Below are 22,854 nucleotides of genomic sequence, written 5' to 3'. Positions count from 1 at the left end.
CTTTTTCCATACTTCTTAGTCCTAATAGAATACCTACCTGTTTCGTTCCTTGTGGTCACATACCTGTGGGGTGGATTTGCCTTTATTCCCCCCCCCCCTCCTCATCATTGCTGTCCCTATATATATGGGTTGATTATCTCAATAGGCTAAAAATGCATGTTGCCTACGTGCATAATATAGTAATATATACCAATCCAGGTATTTCCCCTTCAAATGGTAGAGGAGTTTGTAAATGGTTACTGGTATCCATCAATTATCTATAATGTTCCCAGGTTTTTTGTAGGATTTCAATCCAGAAGATACCTCTTACTGATCCTCTGTAGTATCTATGTATCTCTTAAATGAGGCCCAAAGGGCTGGATCTGTATGTAATATATTATGTGTCCGCTCCCCTTACACTATCCTGTAATCCCTATATTGCACAGAGCGAGTTCTAATTGTACAGTGTCCCCTTCACTCCGTACCTCGCCCTCAGTGTACGCGTTGCCAAGGCAACAATGTTTACAAACCTTCGTACGCATATGGGTGTGGGGATGGGTGATGCCTTGTCCACTCCCCCTCCGGCGTTTTTGCCTGCTGTGTGAGGGAGATGTGGTTGTTAGATGGCAGCTCATTGGCTGTGTCTTTCTAATACCATCCCCTGTAATGAGTCTGGCCACGCCCCCCCCTCCTCCGACATCGCTATTTGCGATGCGGAGGTTTCACGGAAGGTGAACGGCACCTGATTGGCTGATGAGCCTGGACGGCAATGCATGTATGACACGCTTGCCCACGCCCCTCCGTGTTACCTAATCCACCAATGGCAGAGCTGGAAATACGAAGTGAGTGTTTTATACCCTTTCTGACCTGACGCTTCACTTTTACAAGCTAGCAACGGATGGGATATAATACATAAGAGGGGGTCACCAAAAGCGGATGGTAAACAGGTATTTTTTCAACCCTTTTCAAACACTATTGCCTCAAATGGATTAACTTTGGATTGGCTGGGGTTTTTGATGGATCTAGATAAGAACCAATCCAGGTCAGCGATACTTTTTTGGAGGGGGTGGTGACCGTACCCGCCCTACCCAGAATCCTATGGGGAGTTTTAGTATACTATAAAAGGGCAGTGTGAACGGCAGGTTCCTTAGCAGGCTGCAGTATTGCGGCCGATTCTTTGTTACTTTGCTAAATTTGTACTAACTATGTGATGTATATAATGTAATTTAGTTTTAGCACTATGGCACTCTAGCACTGAGCACTGATCACTCCTGACGAAATTTCCCATAGAGGAAATGAAACATGTCGAGTTGTGTGTGGGGTTTATAGATTACTAGTGGGGAAGTGGAGGGTGGTCTGCTGTGGACCGTGATTGATATCTCCCACCCATTTATCACATCTATGTCGTTTTAGCAAATTTAGATCCCTTTTAGAACTACCTATTAAAAGTTAAGTTTTAAATTTAGTCCTCTCTTCGCAGGGTTTATATGTGTCATATATATTGAATCAGGTGTGTTTGTTCATAATGTGTATACATCAATCAGGTAGTGTAATTAGTGTACTGCTTCACACTGACAGACCAAACTCACTGTGTAACGCACAGCATACAGCTGTTTGAGTAGTGACAGCCGTGCTGGACCGGTGCGCACCATGGTGAGAGTGCAGGCCTTGGCGGTTTTCAAGCCCATATGGTCGCCAGGCTGAGGTAGCTCAATAACATCACAACAGTGTCTGTCCAGCTGATCGAAATTGGTCTGTCCACAATGAAGCAACGACCTTTTTATCTTGGGTGTGCCCCCCAACTCATATAGCCGGCGGTCATTGCTTCATTGTGATACGCAAGCCCCTTCGCCACTGCAAGATAACGATCACGAAGGGGAATTGACACATGTACATGCCTTTTGTTTTGTTGTTGCAGCCGTAGTGCAGCCAGAAAAATTAGGCAGGCATGTACACGCACCAGAAAAAATTATTACTGTTTTTGTTAGCGGCCGCTGTTAAAGGATACCTCAACTAACATGTGACATGATGAGATAGACATGTGTATGTACAGTGCCTAGCACACAAATACCTATACTGTGTTCCTTTTTTATTCTTTCTGTGCCTGAAAGAGTTAAATATCAGGTGTGTAAGTGGCTGACTCAGTCCTGACTCAGACAGGAAGTGACTACAGTGTGACCCTCCCTGATAAGAAATTCCACTTTCCTAGCAGAAAATGGCTTCTGAGAGCAAGAAAGAGATTAAAAGAGGAATTTCTTATCAGTGAGGGTCACACTGTAGTCACCTCCTGTCTGAGTCAGGATGGAGTCAGCCACTTACATAACTGATATTTAACTCTTACAGATAGAGAAAGAAAAAAAGGAACACCGCATAGTTATTTGTGTGCTAGGCACTGTACATACACATGTCTATCTCATTATGTCACATTTCAGTTAGGGTATTCTTTAACAGCTGCCTTAAAAATTCAGGAATCCACCTGGAGTCCTGGACCCTGTTGGTGGTGGCGGAGAAGGCAGGGACCGACTTAGTCTTGGGGCAGGCAGTGACATGGCGTTCAGGCAGAGATGCTGTGTGTGGGGACTGACTTAGTCTTCTTCGGGCGGACAGTAGCCCTCCGGGATCCATGCCTCATTCATTTTGATAAAGGTGAGGTACTGAACACTTTTTTGACCTAAGCGACTTCTGTGACAATGCCTCCAGCTGCGCTAAAGGTCCTTTCTGACAAGACGCTTGAGGCTGGGCAAGCCAGAAGTTGTATGGCAAATTGTGACAGCTCTGGCCACAGGTCAAGCCTGCGCACCCAGTAGTCCAGGGGTTCATCGCTGTTGTCTACATCCACAGTTAAGGCCAGACTCGGTTACCTGCCAGTCAGTTGGAGGGTGGATCCGGAAGGGCTAAGGCGAGTAATTGGACTAAAGAATGTCCGCATGTCCGACATCACCATGAGATCGCTGGAGCGTTCTGTCCTTGCCTGCATGGACATGAGAGGAGGAGGAAGATTACTGGCAGTGGCACCTTTATTCCATTGTGCTGTGACATCACCCTTAAACGCGCTGTAAAGCATACTTGCCAGCTTGTGGTGCCTTCTGGTGATTTGGTAACATCTTCTGCTTATACCAAGGGTCTAGTAGCATTGTCACCCGGTACAGGTTATTCCCCTTGAGTTTTTTTTACAGGAGTGGTAAAGAGGTGCCCAATTTCTATAAAATACTCTGAAATCAATAAAAGCACAGGCAACGCGTTTCGTGGGACCAAGTCCACTTCCTCAGGCCAAATAAAGTGCCGTTGTGGTCTAACAACCGCATTTGAGGCACCCCAAATGCGGATGTTAGACCACAACGGCACTTTATTTGGCCTGAGGAAGTGGACTTGGTCCCACGAAACGCGTTGCCTGTGCTAAATCTCTAATTAAACTTCCTTATCAAAGTGAGTTATCGTTTGTGAGGTAAGCCACCTCATTTTTGTTATTTTATTGATTTTAGAGTATTTTATAGAAATTGGGCGCCTCTTTACCACTTCTGTGCCATATCCCCCCCCACTTGCCTGGGTGGGGAACCTTACGCACCTGAACCAAGGTGGGATCCCACCACCTGTGGTAATCAAGGTACGCAGGATCTGTTTGCTAAGAGAGCGACCAGACCCAGGATTGCTGGTATACCTGAGTGGAGTCAGGTTTAAACACTCCACTTGCTTGAAGCGGTCGGTTTCCCCGTGTGCAACCCACCTTTGTGAGTACTCCTTTTTTAGAAGTTTTTTGAACACCCATTTAGTGAGACATACTGCACCATTTGGGCTCCCGTTGTCTTTGTGTTTTTTCCCCTCTAGTACTGTATACTTTTTTATACAGGGTTCCCTCAACAGGCTGGACAGCATGAAAGACCCCATCTGCACAACGTTGGATGCCGATGTACTAGCCATCATCTCCTCTTGCCCTTCCTCAGTAATGTCAGGTAAGTTCTCCTCCTTCTCCCAGACACAAACAATACCATGGGAAAGGTGAGCAGCACAAGCCCCCTGCGATGCCTGCTGCAGTTGTTCTTCCGCCTCCTCCTCAAAAAAAACACCTTCCTCATCTGACTCCTCTTCTCCAGATAACTCTTCCTCCTTCTCCCCTCCTCTGTGCTGCCGCAGGTGTTGAGGAAACATTTGGTTCTGCTGATAATTGTTCCCACTCTTCTGCCTCTTCCTGTTCACTCTCCTCCACAGCTTGATCCACCACTCTACGCACGGCACGCTCCAGGAAGAAAGCATATTGGATCAAGTCACTGATGGCACCTTCACTGCGACTCACCAGGTTTGTCACCTCCTCAAACGCCCGCAAGAGCATGCAGGCATTTCGCATGAGTGTCCAGTACTTTGGCCAGAACAACCCCAGCTCCCCAGAGCATGAACTTTCACTGTAGTTGTACAGATACTGGTTGACCAATTTCTCCTGTTGTAGCAGGTGGTTAAACATCAGGAGCATTGAATTCCAGCGAGGCGGGCTATCACAAATCCAGCGCCTCACCGGCAAGTTGTTTCTCCGCTGAATATCGGCCAAGCGTGCCATTGCCGTGTAGGACCGCCTGAAATGCCCACACACCTTCCTGGACTGCTTCAGGACCTCTTGTAAGCCTGGGTACTTGCACATAAATCAGGGTACATGTGTCAACTTTCCCAAATTCAAAGCCAAAATGAGATTGCTGCCGTTGTCACACACCACGTTGCCGATCTCCAGTTGGTGCGGGGTCAACCACTGATCCACCTATTTGTTCAGAGCAGCCAGGAGAGCAGCTCCAGTGTAACTCTCCACTTTGAGGCAAGACATGTCCAAGATGACGCAACACCGTTGTACCTGGCATGCAGCATAGGCCGTGGGGAGCTGGGGGTGTGTAGCTAGAGAGGAGATCGCAGCACCAGTAGAGTAGCACTGCCACTCAGCCAAGGAGGAGGAGGATGACGTAGCAGGAGGAGGAGAGGAGATGGCAGCAGGCCTGCCTGCAAGCCGTTATGGTGTCACAACTAGGTCCGCTGCACAGCCACGTACTCCCTGCTTGCCAGGGGTCACCAGGTTGACCCAATGTGCTGTGTAAGTAATGTACCTGCCCTGACCGTGATTTGCAGACCAGGCACCCGTAGTCAGATGGACCCTTGACCCAACACTGTGTGCCAGAGATGACACCACTTGCCTTTCAACTTCATGGTACAGTTTAGGTAACGCCTTTTTTGAGAAATAATTGTGGCCTGGTATCTTCCACTGCAGTTTCCCAATTATCACAAATTTTCGGAAGGCCTCAGAGTCCACCAGCTGGTATGGTAACAGCTGGCGAGCTAAGCCAGCTGTCAGACACTGGGCAAGGGGGTGACTGGCAGACATTGGCTTCTTCCGCTCAAAGATTTCCTTTATGGACATCTGGCTGCTGCTGTAGGTAGATGAGCAGGAACCGCTCAAGGTGAGAGGCAGAGTGGAGGAGGGTGGCTGTGAAGGTGCAAGGGTGAAAGCAGCTGAAGATAATGCACCTGAAGGAGGAAGAGGAGAAGGAGGGTGGCTTTGCTTTTGTGTGCTGCTTTTGCTCAGGTGGTCTTCCCATTGCAGTTTGTGCTTTTACGTCATGTGCCTTCGTAAGGCAGTTGTCCCTACGCGGGTGTTGGCCTTTCCTTGGCTCAATTTTTGGTGGCAGAGCATACAGATGGCATTGCTCTCATCTGAGGCAGACTCACAAAAAAATGTCCACGGCGCTGAGCCCTGGAACGATGGCACTCTGGTGGTGGCATCAGCTGCTGACGTTGAAGGGCATGTTGGCTGGCTGTCCATAGGTGGCGATACATGCCGCCAGACACTGCCACAAGCTGTTTCTGATGATGAGTTCCCCCTGCTTCTTTCAGCAACTCCTCTCCTCCTACTCCTCTCTGACTCTTCCTCTAAACTGTCCCCTGGTCATCATGTCTATTAGGATTCCACATGATATCCATGGCAGTATCATCATCATCATAATCATCCTCCTCAGCTTCGCTTGTATCAGACACCTCATAAACTGCACCAGCAGCAGGTACTTCATCATCCTCCTCACACCTTACATCCATAGTGCCGCCTTACTCAGACATATGAGGAGATGTAACTTGCTTAGCGCCTTCATCTTGTTGTAACAATAATGGCTGTGAATCAGTTAATTCCCCACAAAATAACTCCTGCAAAGTTTTAAATGGAGCAGATGTGGTGCTTGTAGTAGCGCTGGTGGCTGTGGAAGATGAGGTGTTCTGTGTTAAATAGTCAAATACGTCCTGCCAATCTTGGGAGTTGATGGCACGTGCCTTCTTCTGAGCACTGTACTTTGGGCCAGGGCCGCACAAAATCACGTCAGCATGACCTCAACAGACCTACCAGGTGGCCTGCCTCTGCCTGTTTTGTCCATATGGTGGTCGGGGGGGGGGGGGGGGGAGTAAAAGGTATGCACTGACTTGACTAATACATTGTGCAGTCACACAGGTGCAGTGAAAAGGTATGCAGTGACTGGTATTACAATACAATGTGCAGCTATCACACAGGTGCCGTTAACAGGTTTGCATGGACTGGTATATAAAACAGTGTGCGGTCACACAGGTGCACGGACTGGTATTATAAATGTGCAGCTGTCAGACACACAGGTACAGTGAATAGTTATGCAGTGACCGGTATATAAAACTGCGTGCTGTCACACAGGTGCAGTGAACAGATATGCACTGACTGGTACCAATACAATGTGCAGCTGTCACACACACAGGTGCAGTTCAAAGGTATGCATGGACTGGTATATAAAAGAGCGTGCGGTCACACAGGTGCAGTTAACAGGTATGCAGTGACTGGTATATAAAAGATCATGCGGTAACACAGGTGCAGTGAAAGGTATGCACGGACTGGTATAACAAATGTGCAGCTGTCACACACACAGGTACACTGAACAGTTATGCACGGACTGGTACATAAAACTGAGTTCTGTCACACAGGTGCAGTGAAAGGTATCTAGTGACTGGTATCAATACAATGTGCAGCGGTCACACACACAGGTGCAGTGAACAGGTGTGCACGGACTGGTATTACAAATGTGCAGCTGTCACACACACAGGTACACTGAACAGGTATGTAGTGACTGGTATATAACACTGTGTGCTGTCATGCAGGTGCAGTGAACATGAACAGGTATGCAGTGACTGGTATTACAAATGCGCAGCTGTCACACACACAGGTACATGGAACAGGTATGCAGTGACTGGTATATAACATTGCATGCTGTCACACAGGTGCAGTGAACAGGTATGCAGTGAATGGTATAAATACAATGTGCAGCTGTTACACACACAGGTACAGTGAACAGTTATGCACGGACTGGTACATAAAACTGCGTTCTGTCAGACAGGTGCAGTGAAAGGTATCTAGTGACTGGTATCAATACAATATGCAGCGGTCACACAAACAGGTACAGTGAACAGGTATGCAGTGACTGGTATATAACACTGTGTGCTGTCATGCAGGTGCAGTGAACATGAACAGGTATGCAGTGACTGGTATTACAAATGTGCAGCTGTCACACACACAGATACACGGAACAGGTATGCAGTGACTGGTATACAACACTGCGTGCTGTCACGCAGGTGCTGTGAACATGAACAGGTATGCACGGACTGGTCTGGTATTACAAATGTGCAGCTGTAACACACAGGTGTAGTGAAAAGGAAGCACTGAATGTGCTGGGCCTGGCAAAGTATAGCAATTAGCAAGGGCCAGCTGCGACTGACAGGGCTGTATATGCAAGTGTCAGTGGGCCACACAAAAAAAAAAAATCACAAGAACATTAGCTCTTTTGGGATGTTTCGGGGTGCTTTTTAGCAATAAGTAGTAGCAAGGAGCAAGCTAACAAGCCTAACAACAGCCTAACTAAGCTTTCCCTAATCTCTGTAGCAACTCTCTCCCTTATTTCACTACCTACGCAGCACACAGAGTGAGAACATTGCAGATGAAGCTGCCTTTTATAAGGGGAGAGGGGCTCCAGGAATCCAGTGATTGGCTGCCCTGTGTCTGCTGACTGTGATGTAGAAGGTCAAAGTTTAGCCTAATGATATAGTATAGCGGGCGGGTCGAACTCGCATAAGTTTGCGTTCTATCGCAAATGCGAACCACCGATGTTTGCGCGAATAAGTTTGCATGCAAACCATTCGGGCCATCTCTAATGGCGGCAAGGGGCATGGCCAGCAGTGGTTGTGGTAGCCAGGAGCCATAGCCCACTGCTTCAGCCCCCACCACCACCACCAGGCCACCCCAACCAGCAGGAGATTGCAGGCACCCCCTTCCAGCCATAGAGGGGTGTTCACATCCCCAATTGGGAAATACTTGAATGTCTTCACCCTGAAACAGTGTTTTGCAGTCTGCAACTCCTGCCAAAACATCTTTGAGCAGAGGTCGTAATTCCTCCAGGATGGGTACCTCAAGCCTTCAGGCACACTTGAAGAGCCAGAACAGGGCTCGGTTGGATGAATTTCAGAGGCTGAAGGGAGCTGGTGGACATGTGCGTGCTTCTGCAGCAGCAGCAGGAGCTGTAAAACGCACTCGAGTGATGCTTTACACGGTAGAACTGCCTAGAGAGGAGGTGCCATCAGCAGCAGCAGCATCCTCCTCTAGTCAGCAACAACATCTGACCCACATGGTGGCAGACTCCATGGGGGTCCTTCAGTGGGCTTGACAATGAGGCCCCCTGGACCCCATGGAGTCCTGCCCCCCTTCCAGCATGCTGTCCAAGAGATGCTTCAATGCGGCCGGTGGCGTGACCACAGAGAAGCACCCTTGTCTGTCCACACAGTATGTGGACATACTCACCTTCCTCAAGATGAACAAGGCTTGAGTTGAAGGTGATTTCCTCCTGGCCCCTGCTGTCGGGAAGAGGAGGACATGAGGTTGCTGGGAATAGTGCTGGCAGACCACCCGTCAACACCACAACTTCCTGCTTATTAGGCCTAGTTCTTCTTATTTTTGCTGTGGTACCACTGCCAGGTGCCACTGCCTAGCCTATATACTGCTTCTGCCCCACCACACTGCAGTGTGTGAAAATAGCTCTGCTGTGCTGTGTAAATAAAAAAAAAAGTTTTTTTGCATTGCCCTGCTCCTGCTGTCTGTGCTCCCACCGCCAGGGTGCCACATGCATCTGCTGTTGCTAGCTATTATGTCAACAAAATAGCTATGCTGTTGTTAAGGAATAAAATGTTTAATTTTCTTGAGGTGTCTGGGATGAAAACTGTGCTGTCCCAGTTGTGGGGAGGCCCCAACTGCATTTGTATGACCGCTTCCTGGAACCTCACTGTTATGGTTAAATTGTGCTGTGGTACCACCACTAGGTGCCATGGCCTAGAATGCTGCCTGCTGCCACAAGATACTCCTACTCCTCCTTGTACCTCCTGCTCTCTGTGTTCCCACCGCCAGGGTCCACAGAATAAGGCGCTGCTGCCATGCGCCACCAGTTATTATGTCACAAAAAAAGCTATATATTGTTGTTAAAAAAAATTAGGTCTGGGTTGAAAACTGTGCTGTCCCAGTTGTGTATTAGACACAACATGAGCTGCTCAACTGCTGTATAAAACCTCCTGCTCTATTCTCAGTGTTTATTTACAGCCGTGGTACCACTGCTAGGTGCCATGGCCTATTATGCTGCCTGCTGCCACATTTTACTCCTCCTCCTGCTGCTGCTTGTACCTCCTGCTCTCTGTGTTCCCACCGCCAGGGTCCACAGAATAAGGTGGCACTGCTGCCATGCGCCACCAGCTATTACACCACAAAAATATCTATATATTGTTGTTAAAAAAATATGAGGTGTATGGGTTAAAAACTGTGCTGTCCCAGTTGTGTATTGGACACAATGGGCTTGATTCACTAACCGGCGCTAAGCTCTAACAGTTAATGGGCCCAAACCTGGGCGTTAAGTGGTTTGCGCCCAAACATTGAATAAAGTCCCGCTCAGTAGCGCGCATCGCAGGTAATAGTGCGCGGTGCGATGATAACGTTGCACCAGCTGCCCTGTAAACATTGCAAGTAGTGCGACAAAATGGTGCATCGGATGCCCCTAAAGCAGCGCATTGATGCGCCATTTCGGGGGCACCCGATGTGCTGTTTTCGTCGCACTGGGTGCGTCGTTTACAGGGCAGGGGGTGCGATGTTATCGTTGCACCACGCACTATTACCTTCGATGCACATGCACTGAGCAGGGCTGTGCGCGTAGTAGCTTTGTGTGACTGTTAGTGCGCGCAAAACTACTTAGGGGGCACAAAGTGGCTTTTCACACCGGCGCTAACTCTTAGCGCCGGTTAGTGAATCAAGCCCAAATTGAGCTTCATGACCAATGTCTGGAGCCTACTGCTGTTTTCTCTGTGTTTATTTACAGCCTTGGTACCACTGCTAGGTGCCATGGCCAATTATGCTGCCTGCGGCTACATGTTACTCCTCCTGCTGCTGCTGCTGTTTGTACCTCCTGTTCTCTGTGTTCCCACCACCAGGGTCCACAGAATAAGGTGGTACTGCCATGTGCCTCCAGCTATTATGCCACAAAAATAGCTATATATTGTTGTTAAAAAAAATCTGAGGTGTCTGGGTTGAAAACTGTGTTGTCCCAGTTGTATATTGGACACAATGTGGGCTTCGCGAGACTGCTGTCTGGAGCTTCCTGCTGTTTTCTCGGTGTTTATTTACAGTCATGGTACCACCACTAGGTGCCACGGCCTATTATGCTGTTATCATAATTTCTTGGAATTATTGCTGTGGTACCACTGCCAGGTTTCATGGCCTTCTCTTCTCTGATACCAGCTAATCCGTCTGCTACTCATGCCAATGTATCATGCATGATGCATGCCAAAAAAAATTAGATCCACTAAGCTGAGTAGCAAAAAGAGGAAGAAGTTGATGAAGAAGAAAAAGAAGATGGTTAAGAAGAAGATGATGGGGAAGAAGAAGAAGGTGAAGAAGAAAAAACGTAAAGAAGAAAATGAAGAAGAACTTGGTAAAGAAGAAGATTACGAAAATGGTGAAGAAGTAGATGATGGTGAAGAAGAAGAAGATTAATAAGAAAAAGATAGTAAAGCAGAAGATGGTGAAGAAGAAAAAGATGGTGAAGAAGAAGATGATGAAGAAGAAGAAGGGGAAGAAGAAGGGGAAGAAGAAGATGATGATGAAGAAGAAGAAAATGGTGAAGAAGAAGATGGTAAAGAAGATAGTGAAGAATATGAAGAAGGTGAAGAAGAAGGTGAAGAAGAAGAAGAAGAAGTTGATTAAGAAGAAGTACAGCTATATATATATATATATATATATATATATATATATATATATATATATATATATATATATATATATATATATATATATATATATACATACATATACACACACACACACACATATATATATATATATATATATATATATATATATTTTCTTTTATCTCTATCTCTTCAAAAAATATTTCTCTTTACCTCTACACCTTTCCACATATATACTGTATATTCTGGGGTATAAGACTTCTTTTTAACCCAGGAACATCCTCTCAAAGGTCAGGGGTTGTCTTATACGCTGGGGGTCGTCTTAGAGGGTGGGTGCTGAAACTTCAGAGCCGGACTAGAGAAAGCAGCAAGGGCGGTGCTGTACAAGTATGGTAGAACAAAGTCCACTTACTTGGAAAGAAGTGACTTAAAGAGGAGCTGTTAGGTATAAGGTCTCAGAGAAAATAAACACATATATCAGTAGCTAAAGATTGGCTGTACTTACATTACATATGCATTTCACTGTCCACGTTTGGATTTCACAGAATTTTTATATAGTATATGCAGAGAATGATGCTCCTGACAGCCCATGGCAGGTTCCATGTTTGTGAAGCCAAATGTGTCGTCATGTCCTGCCTGCTTCCTGATCACAGAGGAGCTCGTACAGAATAACACAGTGTGCAGTGAATATTAATGAGCCATGTGGCTAGGAACAATAGCGGACTCCTGCAGTGTACTCTGCCCGGAGATTTATCTGTGCTGTGGCTGGACTGAGTTAGAAGCTGCTGAAACTTGATCCCGTCTTCTCCTTAGCAGCCGAGGGAAGGGCCCCAGAATGCTTTGCAGTATGGAATGCGGCTTGCGTCCTCCTTAGGAGCTTAGCTTTGCTGATAAGCACACATCAAATGTAAGAGAGATTTTTATCTTTAGTAATGCCTTTTTGGCTTCTGTCTAAACTGTTTAACACAGGAGAATAGAGGTTTAAATTAGCTTCTGCAGCCTGACAGTTACTCTTTAACGTGGTCCTGATGACGAGGTGAGGGGGCACCTCACTAGGAAGGCTTTGTATAAAACAACCAGCCAATCGCGGGTAAGGTACATTGCTTGCTGTGATCGGCTGGTTGTTGTGTACTGGGTACCACATACTCAAATACGTGATCGGGGGTATCCGAGCACCCCTGCCAGTAGACTACTGCAGTTTACACTACTCCTTGATGTCAAGCAGGATGTTGCTGCTTGATAACTACCAAACCAAGTGCTTCTGCAAGCAAAATTTATTCATCACTTTTAATGTTATTCGTTGGTCAAGTTTAATATTATTAACGTTGGGCCTGGGTCAATTCACATTTTATCATTGCATCCTAGGTAAAATATTTCTATATAGCATACCTTTCTGCACCTGTTTGCTGGCTCAGTCATGGCCAACAATATTGGCACCCTTGCATTTATGTCATAAAAGGCACTACTTGTCCCAGAAAATTCTTGCATGCAAATGCTTTGGTATTGTTCTCATGTGTAATTTTTTTGTAGGCACTGGAAGAACAGAGACATTCCACAAACAACTTTAAAAATGGCCTGCACAAAATTACTAGCACCCTCAACTTAATACTGGTTAGCACAACCTTTGGATAAAATAACTGATGTAACAATGGATCCAATTCATGTAGGTCTGGTAAAACTGCAGTGTACAGGGAGCACGCTACAATTTTACCGAGACTAACACTGGGGGAGTAGCGCAACCCATGTTATCTGAGTAATGCTTGCACTGCTATGGTAACACATTACGATAGCAATGTACATGTTACCCTGGTAACATGGATTGTGGTGATAGCGTAACGCACGCTACCCCCCCTATGTTGGTACCCATAAAATTACCATGCACTCCCTGCACATGGCAGTTTTATCGGACCTATGTGAATCAGGCCCAGGGCATCTTTAACATCTCTATATTGAAATTTCTGACCCCTCTTCCAGGTCTCAGATTTGAAGGGGTCCTTCTCCCAAATGCTATTTTTAGATCTATCCACATATGCTGAGATTTAGAACTGTATACATTACTGGTCACTTCAGAACTCTTAGCGCTTTGTCTTAAACCATTTCTGGATGCTTTTTGATGTATGCTTTGGGTCAGGGGCGTAGCAATAGGGGTTGCAGAGGTAGCGACCGCATCGGGGCCCTTGGGCCAGAGGGGCCCCACGGGGCCCTTTCTAAACCAAAGTATAAGCTGTTTATTGGTCCTGTGGTGGTAATAATCACTTCTATAGAAGCTTTGAATGGTAGTAATCATTAACACACTGTTCCCCATCCCCTTCTTGCACCTCTAATACTGTAGATTTTGTTACGCCGTATCAAGTGTTTTGTATAGAGTGCCTTGGGGGGCCCAATGTAAAACTCGCACCGGGGCCCCGAGCTCCATAGCTACGCCACTGCTTTGGGTCATTATCTTGCTGTAAAACCAATGACCTCCGTCTGAGACCCAACTAATTGAATTTGGGCCCCGCATTGAAACCCAGAATTCTTTGGTAGACTTCTGATTTTATAATGCCTTGCATAAATTCAAGACCACCAGCAGTAAAACAACGACAAAAGTTCAGTGATCCTGCTCCAAGTTGAACTGTAAGGACTGTGTTCTTTACTTTGAAGGCTGCATGTATTGTTTTCTTAACAATAGTAAATTAAAACACTCACTCTAATGTATCCCATTCTAAACAGCATCTCCACGAATGTCCGTCCTTTAGCCTCAACAGATCCATGGTGAAATCCAATTCCTCTCTGTGATAATTCTATCAGATCAGTGCCATATCGTACATTGTACAGTCTTCCATACATTTCTTCCAATGTCTGTGAAAACATTGTATTTCTATTAAAATGTTAAGTGAACTATTATTAGAGCTAAGGTTCTTCTAAGGTTTACTGCAGCAGTTCAGCATGATTAGCATGATACAAGATACAGGAAAAAATATAATATAAAAACAAAAGCAGCATGGTGGCATAGCAGAAAACATTCCTACCTTGCAGCACTGGGTTCCTGGTTCATATCCCAGCCAGGGCACTATCTGCATGGAGTTTGTATGTTCTCCCTGTGTCTGTATTGGTTTCCTCTGGGTTCTTCGGTTTCCTCCCACATCCCAAAAACATACAGATAAGTCAATTGGCTACCCCCTAAAATTAGACTATAACTAGACTATAAAGACTATACTAGACTAGACTATAAAGGACATATGACTATTGTAAGGATTAGATTGTGAGATCCTCTGTGGGACAATTAAAGGACAAAGTTATATACAGGTATACTCCAAACAATGCTGCAAAAGATGTGGGCACTACTATATACTGTAAATACCACCCCAGGAGAGAGGAAGTGAAAAGTCTGAACACACAGACTCTCAAGGTCCTTACATGCTGATCTCATCCATCAGGGATCCATCTGTTAGCCCAATTGGACCTGGCTTAACTTCCTTATCTTTGGAATATTAAAAAAGAACTTTCTAACAACTTCTTAGACTTATGATTCTGATGGACATGGTAATTCCATAGAATGCTCAGACTTTGCCCAGTTTTTCCTTTTTTATTCCCCAATTATTTAACTGTACAGTCTGTTCATCCGCTACTTAATTTTTGACATTTTTATGTAATCTTTTATGAATTAATTTTTAACTAAAATAAATGATTAAAAATAGTTCAGTCTCATTTCTTGTTTTGAATATCATCTGCAAAGAATCCTGCCTTTTAGAGAAAACATTACTGTAACTGTTTTATTAAAATATTGTTATGCCTATTTTCCTACAAGACTAGATTAGTGTCTTCTCATGCTCAAATGAGAAGTGGTAGCAGCTTACCCAATCTCTGGACAAGATCAAATATCGCATCAATTAGACATACAATCAGAATTGTGTTTGTGAATTCACCAACCAATCCAAACGGTTACTTTGGCTACAGTATTTAATCCCTTCAGAATACCCTCACCATATGAGGCCCAGGGGCGTTGCTAGCCCCAAAGATCAGTGGAACGTGCCACGGATGTATTCTCGGGTGCCCTGGATGTCCCCCAGGCAGATGGACTTGGCAGAACACACCTCTGGTCGCTTGGTCTCCAGATTTTGCAGACATATTCTCTCCCAGGCTTTTCCCGCTAGTGTCTGAGAATGAATCAGATGCTAAAGCTCCTAGTGTCTGATGCTAGGGGAGAATCGCCAGCTACAGAGGATGTCTCCAACATTTTGCTGGACAGGTCTACTTAGACCGCTGTTACGTTCATGTAAATTCGGCTCCACCCACAACCACACCCACATTCTGATGTGTGGCCACACCCATTTTCTGGCTGCAGAGCCCAAAAGTGCCCCTGATCTCTTAGGATCCGAGCAACGCCCCTGATGAGGCCTAAATAGTAAGCTGTGATAAAGGAAACCATTTTTGGGAGGTGGGAAGGAAGAATGCTTCCAAAAGAAACCCACTCAAACACAGTAAGAGAAAACAAATTTCACACAGCTTTAATTACCTGTCTGGGTCAAAACCTTAAACTCTAGTGCTAAAAAAAAGAAAAACTGCCAATTACTTACCATGGCATAAGTATATCTTATGATTGGTCCTTAAAATATTTTAAAAAATTAAGAAGAAAACCACCGAAAACAGCGCTCACTCAAACCAGGACAGTGCTGGGATCAGGATGGCCAAATCCAAGAATCTACAGCAAAAAGAGAATTAAAAAAAAATTATAATAAAGGATTCTGATTTTAGGACAACGGGCTGGCCTTCCCTCTTTTTGCTGTAGATTTTAAAAAAAATTACCTATAGAAGAACACATTCACACAAAGAATTACGTACATAAATGCTTTCAATAATTCAAATTATAATGGCATTTTTTTCTCTAATAACCCAAATTACACTGGTCTCACCTTCTTGTCCACAGCCTTTTCATCAGCATAGGTACAGTCTGGAGTAGTTTCATTAAGTTTCTCAATTTTCTGCTTTAAACTTTCATAGTTGGCTTTTGCAATATCTAGAGACTCCTTTTTTCCTTGACTTTCTTTTCTTGACTTTCTGTTGAGCAAAGAGAAGTAACTAAATAGGCATAATCGAGTTTTTAATTAGAAACCTTGATTGATCAGATGGACGCCAAAGCGGCCACTCTCAGCGCCTCCCTGTAAGACCATAGGGCAAATTTGCTCTCCCAGGACCTCTCCTCAGCTTCCCCCACAGATGGGCTCCCGAGCTCTATTGTCTCGGCTGGTGGCCTGCTCCGGCCACACCTCTGCCACCAAAGGTCTTCTCTCACTCACAGCAGCAAGAAAACAGCTGATCACTGCTCAGCACCATCGCTGCTCCTACCTTGCCAGCCGGGAAAAGCTGGATCCCACCACTGCTGTCCTCAGATGCTCTCTCCACCACGGCTTCAGGATGCCTACTGCAGAACTAGATGAGCTGTGCCAGCTACTGGAACAACGCAGCGCCAGTCCCGCATGGAGAAATCCAGTGACTGCACTGAGGGAGCCACCATCACTACATTGGGCCAAACTTCTGTCCCGCCCACTTCAGATCCTCCACTGCCAGTTGGGCAACAAAGACAAAGCTATCGCCACCCGCGAGAGGTACGTTTCACAAGGTTCCTAGTCCCCGCCTGGCCTGCACCTCCCAGATTTCCTCAACCTCATCCACCTCAACGCATAATCCATCTGATGGCTGCCAAGCACAGTCCCTATTCTCGTGCACCAGATGACTGTTTCTGCAGCAGCCAAAGTGGCAAAGGCTTTTCACCTTCTAGCTCTCTTTATCTTTCTTTCTCTCTTTTTTTCTCTCCTGTCTCTCTCTCTCTTCCCCAAGGATATGCTGTGGGTCATCTGATTCAAATTATTGCTGCAGAAGCATTTTGAGTGCCATAGACGGCAGTGGATTACCCCCTGGTCCTTCTCCTGGGTCTATCTTTACTTATCCTTCTATGTAGGGCCTATACTCTATGCTTTGAATATGCATTGTACCTACTGTGTGTATCTGTATGCACTGTATGTATCTACTGTATATCTACTGTATGCTTAACATTCCTGGGGGTGCATTTCTGTCTGGAATTATGAGTCAAAAGTGGTACATTTTTTTTTTCAAGAATTTTAGGCCTCCAATTCTTAAGTCGTAACTCACCAAAATATGCCATAATAAAAGCCTGGTAGACATTCTGCATATAAATAAAAGACTAGAACACAAACTTGTTTAATTAATAAAATGTATGAATAAACTTAAAAAATTGCGAAACTGTACAAATAAGGCAGGCAGAGAGTAGTCAAAATCCAGTCAGACATCAGTGTAGGCGGCAGGCAGAGAGTAGTCAAAATCCAGGCAGAAGTAGGTGCAGGCGGCAGGCAAAGAGTAGTCAAAATCCAGGCAGAAGTCAGTGCAGGCAGCAGGCAGAGATTAGTCAAAATCTAGGCAGAAGTCGGTGCAGGCGGCAGGCAGAGATTAGTCAAAATCCAGGCAGAAGTCAGTGCAGGCGGCAGGCAAAGTAGTCAAAATTCAGGCAGAGGTTGGTGCAGGCGGCAGGCAGAGAGTAGTCAAAACCCAGGCCGAGGTCGGTGCAGGCAGCAGAATATATATATATATATATATATATATATATATATATATATATATATATATATATATATATATATATATATATATATTGCAATGGTACGTGTTTTTCATGCATTTTCCATACATTTTCATATGCGTTTTTTGCCAAAAATAATTTTTTATGATGTATTTCCGCTTCATGTAGTCTTCCTAGTGATTTGCAAAAATGGGAAAATAAAAATGCATGAAAAACGCATACAAAACGCATGAAAAAGCGCATAGCAAATGCACCAAAAACGCAGTAAAAATGCACAAAAAATGCACACAACGTTAACATAAAACTTGACAAAAAATGCAGCCTTTCCCGCTATGTCATATGTGAACCCAGCCTTAGGGCCTGATTCACAAAGCGGTGCAAAGTGTTTGCACGCCAGTGAAAAGCCCTTTATCACGCCTAAACTCAGTTTAGGCGTGATAAAATGAAACTCGCGCGAAATTCCTGCGCGCAAAGTCTTGCGCGCGCAATCGTGCGGCACGCTGTGCCGTGCGTGCGATGTGCCCATTAAACCCTATGGGCGCTGCGCGCGGAATTACGTGATTGCGTGCGTAAAACTTTGCGCGCGGGACTTTGCGCGCGATAAAGAGCACAAATCGGTGCTAACTCAGCAGTGCAAAGGTTATCACGCCTAAAGTCTTTTAGGCGTGATAACTGAGTTATCACCGCTTTGTGAATCAGGCCCTTAGAGTCAATAAACACCTATCCCTAGGAAGATATAAAACTTACTCTAACCCTCAAATGTTCATAGTTACCGTACATACAGTATAATATGAAAACCCATGCTAGGTAGGGATGAGCAAGAATGCCTTTGGGCGGTATTTGGAATTTTTGAAGAAACTAATTTGGGAGTTTCATCAAGTCAACGGGCTGAGTTGAAAGGTTAATAGCTACGCCCCTATACATGTTAGAACCACCAAATTTGCTAGTTATCTGTAGAAGAACAGTAGCATCAGGGAAAAAGTTCCAATAGACCTTTCGGTTTTTCAGAAAATAGTTGATAGTAACTGCAGGCACGTAGGAATTTAGAATGATGTATAGTGTATAGAAGGCAGTGGAAACATTAGATCATGGAACAATTAAATAGATGACCGTACAATTTTTTTTCTTTGCAGTGCAATCAGTGTTGGTACAATGATATACAATAGGTCAATGTCTTCAACAAATATATAAATTATTAAACTTTTTTTTTTAACCCCATCAGAGGTATAATGTATGGGGTGCAACTCTGTGGAAGGCTAAAAACTGCAATGGCCTTGATTCACTAACTGACGCTAAGTGAGTTTGGACGTCTTAAGGGTTAAGATGTCCCAACTACGGCGCTAAGTACTTATCACACATAAAATGTCGCAGTTCGCGTGTTAACTCGAAAACATTGCATATGGTGCCCCTGAAACGTCGCACCAGTGCGCCTGACGGTGTGACCTTTTGGGCGTACTGGTGCGACGTTTCAGGGGCATCATATGCAACAGTTTTGGCGCATCGCAAGCAACGTTCCGTGCGCACCGGTGCAACGTTTTCGGCGCAATGAGTTAATGCGCGAAGTGCAACGTTTTATGCGTGATGAGTTTTGCGCAACTATTAGTGCGTGCAAAGCTACTTTGCCTGCACTAAGGGGCTATTCACTGGGGCGCTAACACTTAGCGCCCTTTTGTGAATCAAGCCCAATATGTGTACTGTTCAGTTACCCCGAGTAAAAATGTCTAAATAGAATGAAATGGAGATAATTTTTATTGGGTTGGGCAAAGGATACAGCATAAAATAACTGTTCTCCTACAGAACCGGCTTGGTAATTAGCCTCTTTCCCCACAGCCTTTTGGAGAGAGAGCTGAAGACCAGCTCTAAGGAACATTTTCAGGACTTCTCTAAAAAAAAAAAAACAACTTTTAAGAGGAACTCTTCTGTTCCTAGAGCAGGCTTTGTGCTGAATTTGGATAAAAGGTGATTATTTGTCACAGATACCTACCTACATGGTTCTCCCCTGATCTGGAATTCCTTTCCAGAACACATCTTCAAACCTGGAAACCTTTAACCACTTGCCGACCGCACACTCATAACGTGCGTCGGCAAAGTGGCAGCTGCAGGACCAGCGACGCAGTACTGCGTCGCCAGCTGCAGCCTAATTAATCAGGAAGCAGCCGCTCGTACGAGCGGCTGCTTCCTGTCAAATCACGGCGGGGGGCTCCGTGAATAGCCTGCGGGCCGCCGATGGCGGCTCGCAGGCTAGATGTAAACACAAGCGGAAATAATCCGCTTTGTTTACATTTGTACGGCGCTGCTGCGCAGCAGCGCCGTAAGGCAGATCGGCGATCCCCGGCCAATCAGCGGCCGGGGATCGCCGCCATTTGACAGGGGACGTCCCGTCACTGGCTGCACAGGACGGATAGCCGTCCTGTGCAGCCCCGATCACCGGGGGAGGCAGCAGGTAGGAGAGGGAGGGGGGAATTTCGCCGCGGAGGGGGGCTTTGAGGTGCCTCCCCCCGCCACCCACAGCAGGCAGGAGAGATCAGACCCCCCCAGCACATCATCCCCATAGGGGGGAAAAAAGGGGGGCAATCTGATCTCCCTGCCTGCACCCTGATCTGTGCTGGGGGCTGCAGAGCCCACCCAGCACAGATCAATCAAACCAGCGCTGGTCCTTAAGGGGGGGTAAAGGGTGGGTCCTCAAGTGGTTAAGTACATTTATAAAACTCACTTTTTTAGAAAAGCATACAATCTAATCAAGGCCATACCCTTCAGCCACTGACCAAGTTCTGCTTCTTGCAGAATCTGATTCCATGCTACTGTGCAGGTGAAAGCTACCTATGCAGCTTTTTCTGAGCAGAGCCTGATGGAAATCTGTGCTACTGCACAGTCCTACCACACTTTGGGTGTCCCTATACTCACAAACAGGTTGGTGGAAAAAGACCTCCAGAGGTAGGTAGCCAATATTTGACAAAAAACAGAGAATAGCGCTCATATCCAAATTTATAATTGATAGTTTATTTATCTATACATAAAAATATATATATATCTAGCCTTTGGAATTAAAACCATATAAGCATAAAGGGTTTCATATGCAAGGTCACTTCAAAAGTACTCCACAATATCCCCTTCTGCATATACTTTCTAAAAAAAAATTATTTTAATAAGTGGAACAATATAACTTCAGTCATGCCATACACACTGTCATGCATACCATGGAGCCACCTGAATCTCTAATAAAAATTCCCCATAAAAAGTTCTCCAATAAAATCCGTATAGATAAGTGTATTGGGTCAATCCTCCTATGTGTTTATAACAGTCCCCTCCGTTATCTCAGAGTGTCTATCCACCTGCCGCAAAAGACGCTTTCAATCACTTGTGCATCCAGTCACTTACGCGTCCTGCAGCTTTTCTAATTTTCACATGCGGGCTCCGGCCGGTAGCCTCGCAAGCAGGACTCCTCTCTCTTTCCGTATCGCTGCTCCCAGGGTATGGCGTCCGTTTGCAAGCTCCTTACAGCTCCGTGCGCTCCGGCTGTACAGCTTTCCGGATGATTGGCCAGTTGGGAGTGACGTCACTTCCCTTTCCGGGCTCCTGCGTTCCAACCAGCGTTCCAATGCGATTTCCTGCTTTCAAAGCTCCCATATGCAACCATGCACCTTATACTGTACGTGCTTTTGTTGCAGAATGTGGAAACACTGCGTGGATGCTCCTAGATGCTCCTAGAGCCCTTCCTAGAGCATCCACGCAGTGTTTCCACATTCTGCAACAAAAGCATGTACAGTATAAGGTGCATGGTTGCATATGGGAGCTTTGAAAGCAGGAAATCGCATTGGAACGCTGGTTGGAACGCAGGAGCCCGGAAAGGGAAGTGACGTCACTCCCAACTGGCCAATCACCCGGAAAGCTGTACAGCCGGAGCGCACGGAGCTGTAAGGAGCTTGCAAACGGACGCCATACCGGGGGAGCAGCGATACGGAAAGAGAGAGGAGTCCTGCTTGCGAGGCTACCGGCCGGAGCCCGCATGTGAAAATTAGAAAAGCTGCAGGACGCGTAAGTGACTGGACGCACAAGTGATTGAAAGCGTCTTTTGCGGCAGGTGGATAGACACTCTGAGATAACGGAGGGGACTGTTATAAACACATAGGAGGATTGACCCAATACACTTATCTATACGGATTTTATTGGAGAACTTTTTATGGGGAATTTTTATTAGAGATTCAGGTGGCTCCATGGTATGCATGACAGTGTGTATGGCATGAATGAAGTTATATTGTTCCACTTATTAAAATAAAAATTTTTTTAGAAAGTATATGCAGAAGGGGATATTGTGGAGTACTTTTGAAGTGACCTTGCATATGAAACCCTTTATGCTTATATGGTTTTAATTCCAAAGGCTAGATATATATATATATTTTTATGTATAGATAAATAAACTATCAATTATAAATTTGGATACGAGCGCTATTCTCTGTTTTTTGTCAATTTTATGTTTGGTGGGGATTAAAGGGATACCCACACCTTGAGAATCAAGCAGCTGACTGATTGGGGAGATAGGGAGACAGAGTAGCGCCTTTTTTACTTCTCTTTCTTTTAGGTAGCCAATATTTCCCACTCCCAACCTCACAGGTGTACGTTAAAATGGATTGTGGTAAACATGTTTGTTACTTTATTTTACTAGATTTCCCAACCCAATTATAGTAAACATGTATTTGTAAATATAAAGAGACAAGGATGGTCCGCACTTATTCACTTGAACTCGTGACTTTATTAAGGACGTAATCAGCAACACAAAGCGGACATGTTTCGGACCAGAAGGTCCTTACTCATAGCTAAAAGGTACAACACTGCACACCTAGGGCCTGATTCACAAAGCGGTGATAACTCAGTTATCACGCCTAAAAGACTTTAGGCGTGATAAGCTTTGCACCACTGAGTTAGCACCGTTTTGTGCTCTTTATCGCGCGCAAAGTCCCGCGCGCAAACTCGCGCAACTCCGCACGCAGTGCCCATAGGGTTTAATGGGCGCATCGCGCGCACTGCACCGTGTGCCGCGCGATTGCGCG

At 45.5% G+C, this 22,854-nt stretch overlaps 1 protein-coding gene across 2 annotated transcripts in view; it reads right to left on the bottom strand.

Moving 5' to 3' along the window:
* Positions 1 to 22,854, bottom strand: part of LOC137569288 (probable ATP-dependent RNA helicase DDX60) — a 573,444-nt gene that overhangs the window by 255,443 nt on the left and 295,147 nt on the right. For both annotated transcript variants that reach the window (XM_068278827.1, XM_068278828.1), the window contains 2 exons: positions 16,125 to 16,269; positions 13,918 to 14,070 (listed from right to left, as the gene is read on the bottom strand). In XM_068278827.1, the coding sequence (XP_068134928.1) occupies positions 13,918 to 14,070; positions 16,125 to 16,269 (298 nt within the window). The remainder of the gene's footprint in view (positions 1 to 13,917; positions 14,071 to 16,124; positions 16,270 to 22,854) is intronic.

Source organism: Hyperolius riggenbachi, chromosome 1 (assembly GCF_040937935.1).
Source record: "Hyperolius riggenbachi isolate aHypRig1 chromosome 1, aHypRig1.pri, whole genome shotgun sequence".
In the NCBI taxonomy this organism is placed as follows: domain Eukaryota; kingdom Metazoa; phylum Chordata; class Amphibia; order Anura; family Hyperoliidae; genus Hyperolius; species Hyperolius riggenbachi.
Note: the sequence above shows the minus strand (reverse complement) of the source record. Positions and strands in the feature narration are given on the sequence as shown.